Raw genomic sequence first — 19,707 nt, 5'->3', positions numbered from 1 at the left:
AGAGGTGGGTGGGGTTGGGGGTGGGGTTAGTAGGTGTATATGAGGTGTGTGTAGAGGGGGTGGGGTTGGGGGTGGGGTTAGTAGGTGTATATGAGGTGTGTAGAGGTGGGTGGGGTTGGGGGTGGGGTTAGTAGGTGTATATGAGGTGTGTGTAGAGGGGGCGGGGTTGGGGGCGGGGTTAGTAGGTGTATATGAGGTGTGTAGAGGTGGGTGGGGTTGGGGGTGGGGTTAGTAGGTGTATATGAGGTGTGTAGAGGTGTGTGTAGAGGGGGGAGGGGTTAGTAGGTGTATATGAGGTGTGTAGAGGTGGGTGGGGTTGGGGGTGGGGTTAGTAGGTGTATATGAGGTGTGTAGAGGGGGGCGGGGTTGGGGGAGGGGTTAGTAGGTGTATATGAGGTGTGTAGAGGTGGGCGGGGTTGGGGGAGGGGTTAGTAGGTGTATATGAGGTGTGTAGAGGTGGGTGGGGTTGGGGGCGGGGTTAGTAGGAGTATATGAGGTGTGTGGAGGGGGTGGGGTTGGGGGTGGGGTTAGTAGGTGTATATGAGGTGTGTAGAGGTGGGTGGGGTTGGGGGCGGGGTTAGTAGGTGTATTTGAGGTGTGTAGAGGTGGGTGGGGTTGGGGGTGGGGTTAGTAGGTGTATATGAGGTGTGTAGAGGGGGGCGGGGTTGGGGGAGGGGTTAGTAGGTGTATATGAGGTGTGTAGAGGTGGGCGGGGTTGGGGGAGGGGTTAGTAGGTGTATATGAGGTGTGTAGAGGTGGGTGGGGTTGGGGGTGGGGTTAGTAGGTGTATATGAGGTGTGTAGAGGGGGTGGGGTTGGAGGCGGGGTTAGTAGGTGTATATGAGGTGTGTAGAGGTGGGTGGGGTTGGGGGTGGGGTTAGTAGGTGTATATGAGGTGTGTAGAGGGGGGCGGGGTTGGGGGCGGGGTTAGTAGGTGTATATGAGGTGTGTAGAGGTGGGTGGGGTTGGGGGAGGGGTTAGTAGGTGTATATGAGGTGTGTAGAGGTGGGTGGGGTTGGGGGCGGGGTTAGTAGGTGTATATGAGGTGTGTAGAGGGGGTGGGGTTGGGGGCGGGGTTAGTAGGTGTATATGAGGTGTGTAGAGGTGGGTGGGGTTGGGGGTGGGGTTAGTAGGTGTATATGAGGTGTGTAGAGGTGGGTGGGGTTGGGGGCGGGGTTAGTAGGTGTATATGAGGTGTGTAGAGGTGGGTGGGGATGGGGGCGGGGTTAGTAGGTGTATATGAGGTGTGTAGAGGTGGGCGGGGTTGGGGTTAGTAGGTGTATATGAGGTGTGTAGAGGTGGGTGGGGTTGGGGGCGGGGTTAGTAGGTGTATATGAGGTGTGTAGAGGTGGGTGGGGTTGGGGGCGGGGTTAGTAGGTGTATATGAGGTGTGTAGAGGGGGGAGGGGTTGGAGGCGGGGTTAGTAGGTGTATATGAGGTGTGTAGAGGTGGGTGGGGTTGGGGGAGGGGTTAGTAGGAGTATATGAGGTGTGTAGAGGTGGGTGGGGTTGGGGGCGGGGTTAGTAGGTGTATATGAGGTGTGTAGAGGGGGGAGGGGTTGGAGGCGGGGTTAGTAGGTGTATATGAGGTGTGTAGAGGTGGGTGGGGTTGGGGGTGGGGTTAGTAGGTGTATATGAGGTGTGTAGAGGGGGTGGGGTTGGGGGTGGGGTTAGTAGGTGTATATGAGGTGTGTAGAGGTGGGTGGGGTTGGGGGCGGGGTTAGTAGGTGTATATGAGGTGTGTAGAGGTGGGTGGGGTTGGGGGTGGGGTTAGTAGGTGTATATGAGGTGTGTAGAGGTGGGTGGGGTTGGGGGAGGGGTTAGTAGGTGTATATGAGGTGTGTAGAGGTGGGTGGGGTTGGGGGCGGGGTTAGTAGGTGTATATGAGGTGTGTGTAGAGGTGGGTGGGGTTGGGGGTGGGGTTAGTAGGTGTATATGAGGTGTGTAGAGGTGGGTGGGGTTGGGGGTGGGGTTAGTAGGTGTATATGAGGTGTGTAGAGGTGGGTGGGGTTGGGGGAGGGGTTAGTAGGTGTATATGAGGTGTGTAGAGGTGGGTGGGGTTGGAGGTGGGGTTAGTAGGTGTATATGAGGTGTGTGTAGAGGGGGTGGGGTTGGGGGTGGGGTTAGTAGGAGTATATGAGGTGTGTGTAGAGGGGGCGGGGTTGGGGGCGGGGTTAGTAGGTGTATATGAGGTGTGTAGAGGTGGGTGGGGTTGGGGGAGGGGTTAGTAGGTGTATATGAGGTGTGTGTAGAGGTGGGCGGGGTTGGGGGTGGGGTTAGTAGGTGTATATGAGGTGTGTGTAGAGGGGGCGGGGTTGGGGGCGGGGTTAGTAGGTGTATATGAGGTGTGTAGAGGTGGGTGGGGTTGGGGGAGGGGTTAGTAGGTGTATATGAGGTGTGTAGAGGTGGGTGGGGTTGGGGGTGGGGTTAGTAGGTGTATATGAGGTGTGTAGAGGTGGGTGGAGTTGGGGGAGGGGTTAGTAGGTGTATATGAGGTGTGTGTAGAGGGGGTGGGGTTGGGGGTGGGGTTAGTAGGTGTATATGAGGTGTGTAGAGGTGGGTGGGGTTGGGGGAGGGGTTAGTAGGTGTATATGAGGTGTGTAGAGGTGGGTGGGGTTGGGGGTGGGGTTAGTAGGTGTATATGAGGTGTGTAGAGGTGGGTGGGGTTGGGGGCGGGGTTAGTAGGTGTATATGAGATGTGTAGAGGGGGTGGGGTTGGGGGTGGGGTTAGTAGGTGTATATGAGGTGTGTAGAGGTGGGTGGGGATGGGGGCGGGGTTAGTAGGTGTATATGAGGTGTGTAGAGGTGGGTGGGGTTGGGGGCGGGGTTAGTAGGTGTATATGAGGTGTGTAGAGGTGGGTGGGGTTGGGGGAGGGGTTAGTAGGTGTATATGAGGTGTGTGTAGAGGTGGGCGGGGTTGGGGGAGGGGTTAGTAGGTGTATATGAGGTGTGTAGAGGTGGGTGGGGTTGGGGGAGGGGTTAGTAGGTGTATATGAGGTGTGTAGAGGGGGTGGGGTTGGGGGCGGGGTTAGTAGGTGTATATGAGGTGTGTAGAGGGGGTGGGGTTGGGGGCGGGGTTAGTAGGTGTATATGAGGTGTGTAGAGGTGGGTGGGGTTGGGGGTGGGGTTAGTAGGTGTATATGAGGTGTGTAGAGGTGGGTGGGGTTGGGGGAGGGGTTAGTAGGTGTATATGAGGTGTGTAGAGGTGGGTGGGGTTGGGGGAGGGGTTAGTAGGTGTATATGAGGTGTGTAGAGGTGGGTGGGGTTGGGGGTGGGGTTAGTAGGAGTATATGAGGTGTGTGTAGAGGGGGCGGGGTTGGGGGCGGGGTTAGTAGGTGTATATGAGGTGTGTAGAGGGGGTGGGGTTGGAGGCGGGGTTAGTAGGTGTATATGAGGTGTGTAGAGGTGGGTGGGGTTGGGGGTGGGGTTAGTAGGTGTATATGAGGTGTGTAGAGGTGGGTGGGGTTGGGGGCGGGGTTAGTAGGTGTATATGAGGTGTGTAGAGGTGGGTGGAGTTGGGGGCGGGGTTAGTAGGTGTATATGAGGTGTGTAGAGGTGGGTGGGGTTGGGGGCGGGGTTAGTAGGTGTATATGAGGTGTGTAGAGGTGGGTGGGGTTGGGGGCGGGGTTAGTAGGTGTATATGAGGTGTGTGTAGAGGTGGGTGGAGTTGGGGGTGGGGTTAGTAGGTGTATATGAGGTGTGTAGAGGTGGGTGGGGTTGGGGGCGGGGTTAGTAGGTGTATATGAGGTGTGTAGAGGTGGGTGGGGTTGGGGGCGGGGTTAGTAGGTGTATATGAGGTGTGTGTAAAGGTGGGTGGGGTTGGGGGTGGGGTAAGTAGGTGTATATGAGGTGTGTAGAGGTGGGTGGGGTTGGAGGCGGGGTTAGTAGGTGTATATGAGGTGTGTAGAGGTGGGTGGGGTTGGAGGAGGGGTTAGTAGGTGTATATGAGGTGTGTAGAGGTGGGTGGGGTTGGGGGAGGGGTTAGTAGGTGTATATGAGGTGTGTGTAGAGGGGGTGGAGTTGGGGGGCGGGGTTAGTAGGTGTATATGAGGTGTGTAGAGGTGGGTGGGGTTGGGGGCGGGGTTAGTAGGTGTATATGAGGTGTGTAGAGGTGGGTGGGGTTGGGGGCGGGGTTAGTAGGTGTATATGAGGTGTGTAGAGGTGGGTGGGGTTGGGGGTGGGGTTAGTAGGTGTATATGAGGTGTGTAGAGGTGGGTGGGGTTGGGGGCGGGGTTAGTAGGTGTATATGAGGTGTGTGTAGAGGGGGTGGGGTTGGAGGCGGGGTTAGTAGGTGTATATGAGGTGTGTGTAGAGGTGGGTGGGGTTGGGGGCGGGGTTAGTAGGTGTATATGAGGTGTGTGTAGAGGTGGGTGGGGTTGGGGGCGGGGTTAGTAGGTGTATATGAGGTGTGTAGAGGTGGGTGGGGTTGGGGGCGGGGTTAGTAGGTGTATATGAGGTGAGGTGGGCGGGGTTAGTAGGTGTATAAGAGGTGTGTGTGGAGGGGGCGGGGTAGGAGGCGGAGTTTGTAGGTGTACTTGAAGTCTGTAGAATGGGCGGGGTTGAGGGCGGGGCTAGTAGGCGTGTATGAGGTGTAGGAGGGAGGGGTTAGGGCGGGGTTTGATGTATTTGAGGTGTGTGTGGAGGAGGAGGAGTTGCAGAGTCCGGTGTGAGGTAAGTGGAAGGTGATTGGTTGGGGTGGGAGGAGATATGTGGGGGGAGGGGAGGGATGATCTCCGGGTCTCCTCCGCTCGGCTCTTTTCATCTTCCCTCCAAAATTCTCTTCCTCACCTCACAGCGCATCCACCAATCACAGTGCGGAATATCACAGAGCCCCGCCCCCCTCACTGCTCACAGAGAGACTCTGAGAGGAAATCCCAACCAATCATTTACTGCCTTCATCTTCCCTCATCCAATCACAGCCCATGGAAGAGGGAGACACGCCCACCTTTTATTGAGACATTTCCTGTCTGATTCTAGAATTATCCAATCACAGAACTCCTCCCCCTCCATCCACCAATCATAGGACAGGAAATCTCCCATCCCCCATGCTGTGTCTCTATATATAATATATTATACAGTCAGTATTGGGAATGATGTCTCATATTTCCTCTCTCTCAGTGTAGTGATATCACACTCCCAGTAGAGGGCGCTGTGTCTCTATATATAATATATTATACAGTCAGTATTGGGGAATGATGTCTCATATTTCCTCTCTCTCAGTGTAGTGATATCACACTCCCAGTAGAGGGCGCTGTGTCTCTATATATAATATATTATACAGTCAGTATTGAGGAATGATGTCTCATATTTCCTCTCTCAGTGTAGTGATATCACACTCCCAGTAGAGGGCGCTGTGTCTCTATATATAATATATTATACAGTCAGTATTGAGGAATGATGTCTCATATTTCTCCTCTCTCAGTGTAGTGATATCACACTCCCAGTAGAGGGCGCTGTGTCTCTATATATAATATATTATACAGTCAGTATTGAGGAATGATGTCTCATATTTCCTCTCTCTCAGTGTAGTGATATCACACTCCCAGTAGAGGGCGCTGTGTCTCTATATATAATATATTATACAGTCAGTATTGGGGAATGATGTCTCATATTTCCTCTCTCTCAGTGTAGTGATATCACACTCCCAGTAGAGGGCGCTGTGTCTCTATATATAATATATTATACAGTCAGTATTGGGGAATGATGTCTCATATTTCCTCTCTCTCAGTGTAGTGATATCACACTCCCAGTAGAGGGCGCTGTGTCTCTATATATAATATATTATACAGTCAGTATTGAGGAATGATGTCTCATATTTCCTCTCTCAGTGTAGTGATATCACACTCCCAGTAGAGGGCGCTGTGTCTCTATATATAATATATTATACAGTCAGTATTGAGGAATGATGTCTCATATTTCTCCTCTCTCAGGTAGTTGTTCACTCGATAGCAGAGGGCCTGTGTCCCTATAAATTTACAAGTCATTGTGAATGATGTCCCCCCCCCAGATGTCTCATATTTCCTCTCAGTGTAGTGATATCACACTCCCAGTAGAGGGCGCTGTGTCTCTATATATAATATATTATACAGTCAGTATTGGGGAATGATGTCTCATATTTCCTCTCTCAGTGTAGTGATATCACACTCCCAGTAGAGGGCGCTGTGTCTCTATATATAATATATTATACAGTCAGTATTGAGGAATGATGTCTCATATTTCCTCTCTCAGTGTAGTGATATCACACTCCCAGTAGAGGGCGCTGTGTCTCTATATATAATATATTATACAGTCAGTATTGAGGAATGATGTCTCATATTTCTCCTCTCTCAGTGTAGTGATATCACACTCCCAGTAGGGGGCGCTGTGTCTCTATATATAATATATTATACAGTCAGTATTGAGGAATGATGTCTCATATTTCTCCTCTCTCAGTGTAGTGATATCACACTCCCAGTAGGGGGCGCTGTGTCTCTATATATAATATATTATACAGTCAGTATTGGGGAATGATGTCTCATATTTCTCCTCTCAGTGTAGTGATATCACACTCCCAGTAGAGGGCGCTGTGTCTCTATATATAATATATTATACAGTCAGTATTGGGGAATGATGTCTCATATTTCCTCTCTCTCAGTGTAGTGATATCACACTCCCAGTAGGGGGCGCTGTGTCTCTATATATAATATATTATACAGTCAGTATTGAGGAATGATGTCTCATATTTCCTCTCTCAGTGTAGTGATATCACACTCCCAGTAGAGGGCGCTGTGTCTCTATATATAATATATTATACAGTCAGTATTGGGAATGATGTCTCATATTTCCTCTCTCTCAGTGTAGTGATATCACACTCCCAGTAGAGGGCGCTGTGTCTCTATATATAATATATTATACAGTCAGTATTGAGGAATGATGTCTCATATTTCCTCTCTCAGTGTAGTGATATCACACTCCCAGTAGAGGGCGCTGTGTCTCTATATATAATATATTATACAGTCAGTATTGAGGAATGATGTCTCATATTTCTCCTCTCTCAGTGTAGTGATATCACACTCCCAGTAGGGGGCGCTGTGTCTCTATATATAATATATTATACAGTCAGTATTGAGGAATGATGTCTCATATTTCTCCTCTCTCAGTGTAGTGATATCACACTCCCAGTAGGGGGCGCTGTGTCTCTATATATAATATATTATACAGTCAGTATTGGGGAATGATGTCTCATATTTCTCCTCTCAGTGTAGTGATATCACACTCCCAGTAGAGGGCGCTGTGTCTCTATATATAATATATTATACAGTCAGTATTGGGGAATGATGTCTCATATTTCCTCTCTCTCAGTGTAGTGATATCACACTCCCAGTAGAGGGCGCTGTGTCTCTATATATAATATATTATACAGTCAGTATTGGGGAATGATGTCTCATATTTCCTCTCAGTGTAGTGATATCACACTCCCAGTAGAGGGCGCTGTGTCTCTATATATAATATATTATACAGTCAGTATTGAGGAATGATGTCTCATATTTCTCCTCTCTCAGTGTAGTGATATCACACTCCCAGTAGAGGGCGCTGTGTCTCTATATATAATATATTATACAGTCAGTATTGAGGAATGATGTCTCATATTTCCTCTCTCAGTGTAGTGATATCACACTCCCAGTAGAGGGCGCTGTGTCTCTATATATAATATATTATACAGTCAGTATTGGGGAATGATGTCTCATATTTCCTCTCTCAGTGTAGTGATATCACACTCCCAGTAGGGGGCGCTGTGTCTCTATATATAATATATTATACAGTCAGTATTGAGGAATGATGTCTCATATTTCTCCTCTCAGTGTAGTGATATCACACTCCCAGTAGAGGGCGCTGTGTCTCTATATATAATATATTATACAGTCAGTATTGGGGAATGATGTCTCATATTTCCTCTCTCTCAGTGTAGTGATATCACACTCCCAGTAGAGGGCGCTGTGTCTCTATATATAATATATTATACAGTCAGTATTGGGGAATGATGTCTCATATTTCCTCTCTCAGTGTAGTGATATCACACTCCCAGTAGGGGGCGCTGTGTCTCTATATATAATATATTATACAGTCAGTATTGGGGAATGATGTCTCATATTTCTCCTCTCAGTGTAGTGATATCACACTCCCAGTAGAGGGCGCTGTGTCTCTATATATAATATATTATACAGTCAGTATTGGGGAATGATGTCTCATATTTCTCCTCTCTCAGTGTAGTGATATCACACTCCCAGTAGAGGGCGCTGTGTCTCTATATATAATATATTATACAGTCAGTATTGGGGAATGATGTCTCATATTTCCTCTCTCAGTGTAGTGATATCACACTCCCAGTAGAGGGCGCTGTGTCTCTATATATAATATATTATACAGTCAGTATTGAGGAATGATGTCTCATATTTCCTCTCTCAGTGTAGTGATATCACACTCCCAGTAGAGGGCGCTGTGTCTCTATATATAATATATTATACAGTCAGTATTGAGGAATGATGTCTCATATTTCTCCTCTCTCAGTGTAGTGATATCACACTCCCAGTAGAGGGCGCTGTGTCTCTATATATAATATATTATACAGTCAGTATTGAGGAATGATGTCTCATATTTCTCCTCTCTCAGTGTAGTGATATCACACTCCCAGTAGAGGGCGCTGTGTCTCTATATATAATATATTATACAGTCAGTATTGAGGAATGATGTCTCATATTTCTCCTCTCAGTGTAGTGATATCACACTCCCAGTAGAGGGCGCTGTGTCTCTATATATAATATATTATACAGTCAGTATTGGGGAATGATGTCTCATATTTCTCCTCTCATTATAGGGTGAAGATGAGTATGGGAACGCCCAGTGGGCGGCGCTGTGTCTCTCCTCGGGTCCTCTTATTGGATGTAAATCCTCCTGGTTGGGCAATGGTGAGGGCGGAGCTATGTGAGGCGTTGATGAATTCTCTGAGTCTGGCGGCAGCAATATCACCGAAAGGAGAAATACTGGGTGTGTTCACTGCCCGGGACACGCCCCTCTGCCTCCTCCCCCTACAGGTAATACAGGGTGTGTTCACTGCACGGGACACACCCCTCTGCCTCCTCCCCCTACAGGTAATACAGGGTGTGTTCACTGCACGGGACACACCCCTCTGCCTCCTCCCCCTACAGGTAATACTGGGTGTGTTCACTGCCCGGGACACGCCCCTCTGCCTCCTCCCCCTACAGGTAATACTGGGTGTGTACACCATTCAGGACACGCCCCTCTGCCTCCTCCCCCTACAGGTAATACAGGGTGTGTTCACTGCTCGGGACACGCCCCTCTGCCTCCTCCCCCTACAGGTAATACTGGGTGTGTACACCATTCAGGACACGCCCCTCTGCCTCCTCCCCCTACAGGTAATACAGGGTGTGTTCACTGCTCGGGACACGCCCCTCTGCCTCCTCCCCCTACAGGTAATACTGGGTGTGTACACCATTCAGGACACGCCCCTCTGCCTCCTCCCCCTACAGGTAATACAGGGTGTGTTCACTGCTCGGGACACGCCCCTCTGCCTCCTCCCCCTACAGGTAATACTGGGTGTGTACACCATTCAGGACACGCCCCTCTGCCTCCTTCCCCTTCAGGTAATACTGGACGTGTACACCGATATAGGGGTGAGGGAGGTACAGGGGACCGGTGTAGGTGTGAGGAAGGTACAGGGGACCGGTATAGGTGTGAGGAAGGTACAGGGGACCGGTATAGGTGTGAGGAAGGTACAGGGGACCGGTATCGGTGTGAGGAAGGTACAGGGGACCGGTATAGGTGTGAGGAAGGTACAGGGGACCGGTGTAGGTGTGAGGGAGGTACAGGGGACCGGTATAGGGGTGAGGAAGGTACAGGGGACCGGTATAGGTGTGAGGAAGGTACAGGGGAGCGGTATAGGGGTGAGGAAGGTACAGGGGACCGGTATAGGGGTGAGGAAGGTACAGGGGACCGGTATAGGTGTGAGGAAGGTACAGGGGACCGGTATAGGTGTGAGGAAGGTACAGGGGACCGGTATCGGTGTGAGGAAGGTACAGGGGACCGGTATAGGTGTGAGGAAGGTACAGGGGACCGGTGTAGGTGTGAGGGAGGTACAGGGGACCGGTATAGGGGTGAGGAAGGTACAGGGGACCGGTATAGGTGTGAGGAAGGTACAGGGGAGCGGTATAGGGGTGAGGAAGGTACAGGGGACCGGTATAGGGGTGAGGAAGGTACAGGGGACCGGTATAGGTGTGAGGAAGGTACAGGGGACCGGTATAGGTGTGAGGAAGGTACAGGGGACCGGTATAGGGGTGAGGAAGGTACAGGGGACCGGTATAGGTGTGAGGAAGGTACAGGGGACCGGTATAGGTGTGATGAAGGTACAGGGGATCGGTATAGGTGTGAGGAAGGTACAGGGGACCGGTATAGGTGTGAGGAAGGTACAGGGGACCGGTATAGGGGTGAGGAAGGTACAGGGGACCGGTATAGGGGTGAGGAAGGTACAGGGGACTGGTGTAGGTGTGAGGAAGGTACAGGGGACCGGTGTAGGTGTGAGGAAGGTACAGGCGACCGGTATAGGTGTGAGGAAGGTACAGGGGACTGGTGTAGGTGTGAGGAAGGTACAGGGGACCGGTGTAGGTGTGAGGAAGGTACAGGGGACCGGTATAGGTGTGAGGAAGGTACAGGAGGCCGGTATAGATGTGAGGAAGGTACAGGGGACCGGTATAGGTGTGAGGAAGGTACAGGGGACCGGTATAGGTGTGAGAAAGGTACAGGGGACCGGTGTAGGTGTGAGGAAGGTACAGGGGACCGGTGTAGGTGTGAGGAAGGTACAGGGGACCGGTATAGGTGTGAGAAAGGTACAGGGGACCGGTATAGGTGTGAGAAAGGTACAGGGGACCGGTATAGGTGTGAGAAAGGTACAGGGGACCGGTGTAGGTGTGAGGAAGGTACAGGGGACCGGTATAGGTGTGAGGGAGGTACAGGGGACCGGTATAGGTGTGAGGAAGGTACAGGGGACCGATGTAGGTGTGAGGAAGGTACAGGGGACCGGTATAGGTGTTAGGAAGGTACAGGGGACCGGTATAGGGGTGAGGAAGGTACAGGGGACCGGTGTAGGTGTGAGGAAGGTACAGGGGACCGGTATAGGTGTTAGGAAGGTACAGGGGACCGGTATAGGTGTGAGGAAGGTACAGGGGACCGGTATAGGTGTGAGGAGGGTACAGGGGATTGGTATAGGTGTGAGGAAGGTACAGGGGACCGGTATAGGTGTGAGGGAGGTACAGGGGACCGGTATAGGTGTGAGGAAGGTACAGGGGACCGGTATAGGTGTGAGGAAGGTACAGGGGATCAGTATAGGGGTGAGGAGGGTACAGGGGATCGGTATAGGTGTGAGGGAGGTACAGGGGACCGGTATAGGTGTGAGGAAGGTACAGTGGACCGGTATAGGTGTGAGGAAGGTACAGGGGACCGGTATAGGTGTGAGGAAGGTACAGGGGACCGGTGTAGGTGTGAGGAAGGTACAGGGGACTGGTATGGGTGTGAGGAAGGTACAGGGGACCGGTGTAGGTGTGAGGAAGGTACAGGGGACCGGTATAGGTGTGAGGGAGGTACAGGGGACCGGTATAGGTGTGAGGAAGGTACAGTGGACCGGTATAGGTGTGAGGAAGGTACAGGGGACTGGTATGGGTGTGAGGAAGGTACAGGGGACCGGTGTAGGTGTGAGGAAGGTACAGGGGACCGGTATAGGTGTGAGGGAGGTACAGGGGACCGGTATAGGTGTGAGGAAGGTACAGGGGACCGGTATAGGTGTGAGGAAGGTACAGGGGACCGATGTAGGTGTGAGGAAGGTACAGGGGACCGGTATAGGTGTTAGGAAGGTACAGGGGACCGGTATAGGGGTGAGGAAGGTACAGGGGACCGGTGTAGGTGTGAGGAAGGTACAGGGGACCGGTATAGGTGTGAGGAAGGTACAGGGGACCGATATAGGTGTGAGGAGGGTACAGGGGACCGGTATAGGTGTGAGGAAGGTACAGGGGAACGGTGTAGGTGTTAGGAAGGTACAGGGGACCGGTATAGGTGTGAGGGAGGTACAGGGGACCGGTATAGGTGTGAGGGAGGTACAGGGGACCGGTATGGGTGTGAGGAAGGTACAGGGGACCGATGTAGGTGTGAGGAAGGTACAGGGGACCGGTATAGGTGTTAGGAAGGTACAGGGGACCGGTATAGGGGTGAGGAAGGTACAGGGGACCGGTGTAGGTGTGAGGAAGGTACAGGGGACCGGTATAGGTGTTAGGAAGGTACAGCGGACCGGTATAGGTGTGAGGAAGGTACAGGGGACCGATATAGGTGTGAGGAGGGTACAGGGGACCGGTATAGGTGTGAGGAAGGTACAGGGGAACAGTGTAGGTGTTAGGAAGGTACAGGGGACCGGTATAGGTGTGAGGGAGGTACAGGGGACCGGTATAGGTGTGAGGAAGGTACAGGGGACCGGTGTAGGTGTGAGGAAGGTACAGGGGACCGGTGTAGGTGTTAGGAAGGTACAGGGGACCGGTATAGGTGTGAGGAAGGTACAGGGGACCGGTATAGGTGTGAGGAAGGTACAGGGGACCGGTGTAGGTGTGAGGAAGGTACAGGGGACCGGTGTAGGTGTTAGGAAGGTACAGGGGACCGGTATAGGTGTGAGGAAGGTACAGGGGACCGGTATAGGTGTGAGGAAGGTACAGGAGGCCGGTATAGATGTGAGGAAGGTACAGGGGACCGGTATAGGGGTGAGGAAGGTACAGGGGACCGGTATAGGTGTGAGGAAGGTACAGGGGACCGGTATAGGTGTGAGGGAGGTACAGGGGACCGGTATAGGTGTGAGGAAGGTACAGGGGACCGGTATAGGTGTGAGGAAGGTACAGGGGATCAGTATAGGGGTGAGGAGGGTACAGGGGATCGGTATAGGTGTGAGGGAGGTACAGGGGACCGGTATAGGTGTGAGGAGGGTACAGGGGATCGGTATAGGGGTGAGGAGGGTACAGGGGATCGGTATAGGTGTGAGGAAGGTACAGGGGACCGGTGTAGGTGTGAGGGGGGTACAGGGGACCGGTATAGGTGTGAGGAAGGTACAGGGGACCGGTGTAGGTGTGAGGAAGGTACAGGGGACCAGTATAGGTGTGAGGAAGGTACAGGGGACCGGTATAGGTGTGAGGAAGGTACAGGGGACTGGTATGGGTGTGAGGAAGGTACAGGGGACCGGTATAGGTGTGAGGAAGGTACAGGGGACCGGTATAGGTGTGAGGAAGGTACAGGGGACCGGTATTGATGTGAGGAAGGTACAGGGGACCGGTGTAGGTGTGAGGAAGGTACAGGGGACCGGTATAGGTGTTAGGAAGGTACAGGGGACCGGTATAGGGGTGAGGAAGGTACAGGGGACCGGTATAGGTGTGAGGAAGGTACAGGGGACCGGTATAGGTGTGAAGAAGGTACAGGGAACCGGTATAGGTGTGAGGAAGGTACAGGGGACCGGTATAGGTGTGAGGAAGGTACAGGGGACCGGTATCGGTGTTAGGAAGGTACAGGGGACCGGTATAGGGGTGAGGAAGGTACAGGGGACCGGTATAGGTGTGAGGAAGGTACAGGGGACCGGTATAGGTGTGAGGAAGGTACAGGGGACCGGTATAGGTGTGAGGAAGGTACAGGGGACCGGTATAGGTGTGAGGGAGGTACAGGGGACCGGTATAGGGGTGAGGAAGGTACAGGGGACCGGTATAGGGGTGAGGAAGGTACAGGAGACCGGTATAGGTGTGAGGATGGTACAGGCGACCGGTATAGGTGTGAGGAAGGTACAGGCGACCGGTATAGGTGTGAGGAAGGTACAGGGGACTGGTATAGGTGTGAGGAAGGTACAGGGGACCGGTATAGGTGTGAGGAAGGTGCAGGGGACCGGTATAGGTGTGAGGGAGGTACAGGGGACCGGTATAGATGTGAGGAAGGTACAGAGGACCGGTATAGGTGTGAGGAAGGTACAGGGGACCGGTGTAGGTGTGAGGAAGGTACAGGGGACCGGTGTAGGTGTGAGGAAGGTACAGGGGACCTGTATAGGTGTGAGGAAGGTACAGGAGGCCGGTATAGATGTGAGGAAGGTACAGGGGACCGGTATAGGGGTGAGGAAGGTACAGGGGACCGGTATAGGGGTGAGGAAGGTACAGGGGACCGGTATAGGTGTGAGGAAGGTACAGGGGACCGGTATAGGTGTGAGGAAGGTACAGGCGACCGGTATAGGTGTGAGAAGGTACAGGGGACTGGTGTAGGTGTGAGGATGGTAAAGGGGACCGGTATAGGTGTGAGGGAGGTACAGGGGACCGGTATCGGTGTTAGGAAGGTACAGGGGACCGGTATAGGGGTGAGGAAGGTACAGGGGACCGGTATAGGTGTGAGGAAGGTACAGGGGACCGGTATAGGTGTGAGGAAGGTACAGGGGACCGGTATAGGTGTGAGGAAGGTACAGGGGACCGGTATAGGTGTGAGGGAGGTACAGGGGACCGGTATAGGGGTGAGGAAGGTACAGGGGACCGGTATAGGGGTGAGGAAGGTACAGGAGACCGGTATAGGTGTGAGGATGGTACAGGCGACCGGTATAGGTGTGAGGAAGGTACAGGCGACCGGTATAGGTGTGAGGAAGGTACAGGGGACTGGTATAGGTGTGAGGAAGGTACAGGGGACCGGTATAGGTGTGAGGAAGGTGCAGGGGACCGGTATAGGTGTGAGGGAGGTACAGGGGACCGGTATACATGTGAGGAAGGTACAGAGGACCGGTATAGGTGTGAGGAAGGTACAGGGGACCGGTGTAGGTGTGAGGAAGGTACAGGGGACCGGTGTAGGTGTGAGGAAGGTACAGGGGACCTGTATAGGTGTGAGGAAGGTACAGGAGGCCGGTATAGATGTGAGGAAGGTACAGGGGACCGGTATAGGGGTGAGGAAGGTACAGGGGACCGGTATAGGGGTGAGGAAGGTACAGGGGACCGGTATAGGTGTGAGGAAGGTACAGGGGACCGGTATAGGTGTGAGGAAGGTACAGGCGACCGGTATAGGTGTGAGAAGGTACAGGGGACTGGTGTAGGTGTGAGGATGGTAAAGGGGACCGGTATAGGTGTGAGGAAGGTACAGGGGACCGGTATAGGTGTGAGGAAGGTACAGGGGACCGGTTTAGGTGTGAGGGAGGTACAGGGGACCGGTGTAGGTGTGAGGGAGGTACAGGGGACCGTTATAGGTGTGAGGAAGGTACAGGGGACCGGTATAGGTGTGAGGAAGGTACAGGGGACCGGTATAGATGTGAGGAAGGTACAGGGGACCGGTATAGATGTGAGGAAGGTACAGGGGACCGGTGTAGGTGTGAGGAAGGTACAGGGGACCGGTATAGGTGTGAGGAAGGTACAGGAGGCCGGTATAGGTGTGAGGAAGGTACAGGGGATCGGTATAGGTGTGAGGAAGGTACAGGGTACCGGTATAGGTGTGAGGAAGGTACAGGGGACCGGTATAGGTGTGAGGAAGGTATAGGGGACTGGTATAGGTGTGAGGAAGGTACAGGGGACCGGTGTAGGTGTGAGGAAGGTATAGGGGACTGGTATAGGTGTGAGGAAGGTACATGGGACCGGTGTGACAGTGCTCACCGTCACTGGGAGTGAAAGATAGATACTTAATGGTTTGGGTTGCTTTTAATGGGTTCTGTGTTTACACTTATGATAATGTGTATTGTCCTTCAATGTCAGAGACAGGCTCTTCCTATTTTCTGTGTATTGAGGTGTGTTGTGGAAATTTTGATTGTGGACATTTTCTTTAGTTTAAATAGTCATAATGTCTCCCAGTGTCAAGTTTTACTGATAATCGATATTTACAGTGATTATTGCTTTAACTGTCATTGAAAGACTTGTTAGTAATAAGATGGCAGCCATTTCTACTCATCTCTGCACATGGCTGTGTTTGTACATAAGCCCTGCCCATTGTACTTTGTGATTGGTGGTTGTGAAGCCACTCCCTGTAACTTCCTTTTGTCCACTTGATGTAAATAAACCTGCTCTGCCCTGCCCTCACACAGAACAGATCAGAACTCAGAAGGAGGCACACACACACTGACACACACACACACACACACACAGACACAAGCTCACATAGCCATTTAAGAGACACATAAACTCACACACACACAAACACTTGCTATTACTACACAAATGCACACACATACATATCCAATGGAGAGAGACCTGGCAGATGGCATCGAAATGACCCAGCGTGTTTGTTCCTTTCTTTATCGCCGAGTGCTTGGTAAATCGTTATGCAAAAGAGCGGGCCATTTGTACTTTTCAGTACAAGCCCTTTTATTTTCCACGACAAGGTGTGATGTGGATTCTGTTAAGCCTGTCTGTCCCATTGTTAAATGTTAATGACCTCACATATTGTTTGTGTCCAGATGGCTAGATAATTAGTTCAGGTTAAATCTATTTCTATATACAATTTTATCTGCATATGATAATGTAATCAGGTAACCCTGACCTGATTGGGTAATCTGATCAGGAGGGGGATGTGCTCATGTGTGTATTAATTGAGAGTGAAACTGTTCAATAAAGGAGAAGATTCCAGTACAAGATAAGTTGTCGGCTAGCTTTGTATGGGGAGTGCTAGGATTTGATATCTATGTTCATGACTGGGAGGAAGCCGTATACTGACGGAAGACCACAAGTACAGTGTGGGTCTGAGGTTCCGTTACATTGGTGGCAAGCGGTGGGATGCTTCCTGCAGTCTGGGACATCCAAACCTCCCCTGGGATCCAAGGTCCGGATAGCAGAAGAGGAGAGGTACAGATATCAGCCGCCATGGAAGAGGAATTTTGAAGGAGGTTGTGAGAGATGCGGATACAGCACAGGGGATCGGTGTCAGAGAAGATCCTCAGCACAGGGGATCGGTGTCAGAGAAGGTCCTCAGCACAGGGGACCGGTGTCAGAGAAGATCCTCAGCACAGGAGATCGGTGTCAGAGAAGGTCCTCAGCACAGGGGACCGGTATCAGAGAAGATCCTCAGCACAGGGGAGCGGTGTCAGAGAAGGTTCTCGGCACAGGGGACCGGTGTCAGAGAAGGTCCTCAGCACAGGGGACCGGTGTCAGAGAAGGTCCTCAGCACAGGGGACCGGTGTCAGAGAAGGTTCTCAGCACAGGGGACCGGTGTCAGAGAAGATCCTCAGCACAGGGGACCGGTGTCAGAGAAGGTCCTCAGCACGGGGGACCGGTGTCAGAGAAGGTCCTCAGCACAGGGGACCGGTGTCAGAGAAGGTTCTCAGCACAGGGGACCGGTGTCAGAGAAGGTCCTCAGCACAGGGGACCGGTGTCAGAGAAGGTCCTCAGCACAGGGGACCGGTGTCAGAGAAGGTCCTCAGCACAGGGGACCGGTGTCAGAGAAGATCCTCAGCACAGGGGACCGGTGTCAGAGAAGGTCCTCAGCACAGGGGACCGGTGTCAGAGAAGGTCCTCAGCACAGGGGACCGGTGTCAGAGAAGATCCTCAGCACAGGGGACCGGTGTCAGAGAAGGTCCTGCTAGGATGGTATGATGTAATCCACTGGGAACTCTGGGAGGAAGCGCTAGCCTGTGAGCAGTGACACCAGGGAAAACTCCTCCCCTCCTTCCAGGAAAGGTACTGGTCCCAGTATGAAGTGTGAATGGTACTGGTCCCAGTATGAAGTGTGAATGGTACTGGTCCCAGTATGAAGTGTGAATGGTACTGGTCCCAGTATGAAGTGTGAATGGTGTTTTTGGGGAGACAACCGCACAAGGAATGGAAAGCGGAGTTAGGAAGGCTGGTCCAGGTGGAGATGTAATTGGATGAGAGCTACAGAGCCCCCTGCTGGTATGTAACCCAAGTGTGCCCATGGACAGCGAAGGACAGCCCTACAGAAGGCTTTTACTATGGCGGCGATTTGGAGTGGCGGTTGGAGGAAATTGAGGATTACAGAGAAAAGATCCTGAACATCTCGGAAGTGTTCTGGGCACTGGAAGATTTGGAATTTTCTGCCAATCAGGAATGGGAGCTGGAGATCGCCTACAGACGGCTGCTAGACTCTGCTCAGCATCGGGCCTGGGCTCCCCTTACCTGGGAATATCCAGAAGTAGCAGCTGACAGTCCAGAAATCCTGACTGAAGAATGGACAATGTGGCACAGTAATAGTGGCTTTGCTCACCTCCACCCACAGTCCTAGATGCGGAGGTCTTATGGTGGATGCAGCAAGTGCTGTTTTTTTGAGCGTTTTTGGAGCTGAAAAACGCTCAAAAATGCTCAGGTGTGAATGGAGCCTTAGAGTTTGCTAAAGACAACAACATCATCAGCAGTAATCAGCACGGGTTTACAAATGGGCGTTCTTGTCAAACCAATCTCTTAACATTCTACGAGGAGGTGAGCTGTGAGTTAGATAGGGGCAGACCAGTGGATGTGGGGTATCTGGATAGGGGCAGACCAGTGGATGTGGTGTACCTAGATAGGGGGAGACCAGTGGATGTGGTGTACATGGATTTCGCTAAGGCGTTTGATACAGTCCCCCACAAACGCTTAATTTATAAAATAAGGTCTGCAGGTATCGATAGCAGGGTTTGCTCTTGGATACGGAATTGGCTAAAAGGCCGTGTCCAAAGGGTAGTAATAAACAGCGCATACTCAGACTGGTCTGGGGTTGTAAGCGGGGTCCCCCAGGGCTCAGTCCTGGGACCAACCTTGTTCAATTTATTCATAAACAGCATTGAGGACGGGATCAGGAGTTCGATATCAGTTTTTGCAGATGACACAAAATTGGGCAGGGCAATAACTGCACAGCATGAAGCAGATATCCTACAGAATGACCTGGACAAAATAACAGAGTGGGCAACGACATGGCAAAGAGGTTTAACGTAGAGAAGTGTAAGGTTTTGCACTTGAGGATTAGAAACATAAAAGCACAATACACGTTAGGGGGGGAACCTTTGGGGGAATCAAAAATGGAGAAAGATCTGGGAGTCTTGGTTGATGATAGATTAGGCAACAGCATGCAATGTCAAGCGGCAGCTGCCAAAGCCAACAGAATATTAGCATGCATAAAGAAAGGGATGTATTCCAGAGATAAGACTATAATCCTTCCACTTTATAAAACTCTGGTCCGACCGCATCTGGAGTATTCTGTCCAGTTCTGGTCGCCAGTCCTCGGGAGGGATGTGTTGGAGCTGGAGAGAGTCCGGAGAAGGGCAACTAAACTGATTAGGGGATTGGAGGACCTTAATTATGAAGAGCGTCTGCAATCGCTCGATTTATTCTCCCTGGAGAAGAGACGCCTTAGAGGGGACATGATAGCAATTTATAAATATCTCAATGGGGATCTCAGCATAGAAAAAAAAGCTATTCAGTCGAAAGGATTGCAAGAGGACTCGAGGACATACAATGCGATTAGAGGAGAAGCGTTTTAACCTCAGGCAACGCAGGGGGTTCTTTACTGTTAGAGCTACAAGATTGTGGAATTCTCTACCACAAGAGGTGGTTTCTGCGGGAAGTATGGTGGCTTTCAAAAGACTCTTAGACTTACATCTCAAGGATCAGAACATTCAGGGGTATGAGAGATGATTACAGCCACACACACCTACACAGGTTGAACTGAATGGACTATTGTCTTTATTCAACCTCAACTACTATGTA

The 19,707-nt window shown here is 51.7% G+C and overlaps 1 protein-coding gene across 1 annotated transcript in view; it reads left to right on the top strand.

Annotated features, from left to right (window-relative positions):
- Positions 1 to 8,856: 8,856 nt before the first annotated feature.
- The window catches only part of M1AP (meiosis 1 associated protein), a 36,939-nt gene continuing 26,088 nt past the window's right edge, over positions 8,857 to 19,707 (top strand). Inside the window, exon 1 of the mRNA XM_082243504.1 lies at positions 8,857 to 9,069. Coding sequence (XP_082099630.1) covers positions 8,860 to 9,069 — 210 coding nt within the window. The 5' untranslated portion in view covers positions 8,857 to 8,859. The remainder of the gene's footprint in view (positions 9,070 to 19,707) is intronic.

Source organism: Pelophylax lessonae, assembly GCF_965119305.1.
Source record: "Pelophylax lessonae genome assembly, chromosome: 1".
Lineage (NCBI taxonomy): Eukaryota > Metazoa > Chordata > Amphibia > Anura > Ranidae > Pelophylax > Pelophylax lessonae.
Note: the sequence above shows the minus strand (reverse complement) of the source record. Positions and strands in the feature narration are given on the sequence as shown.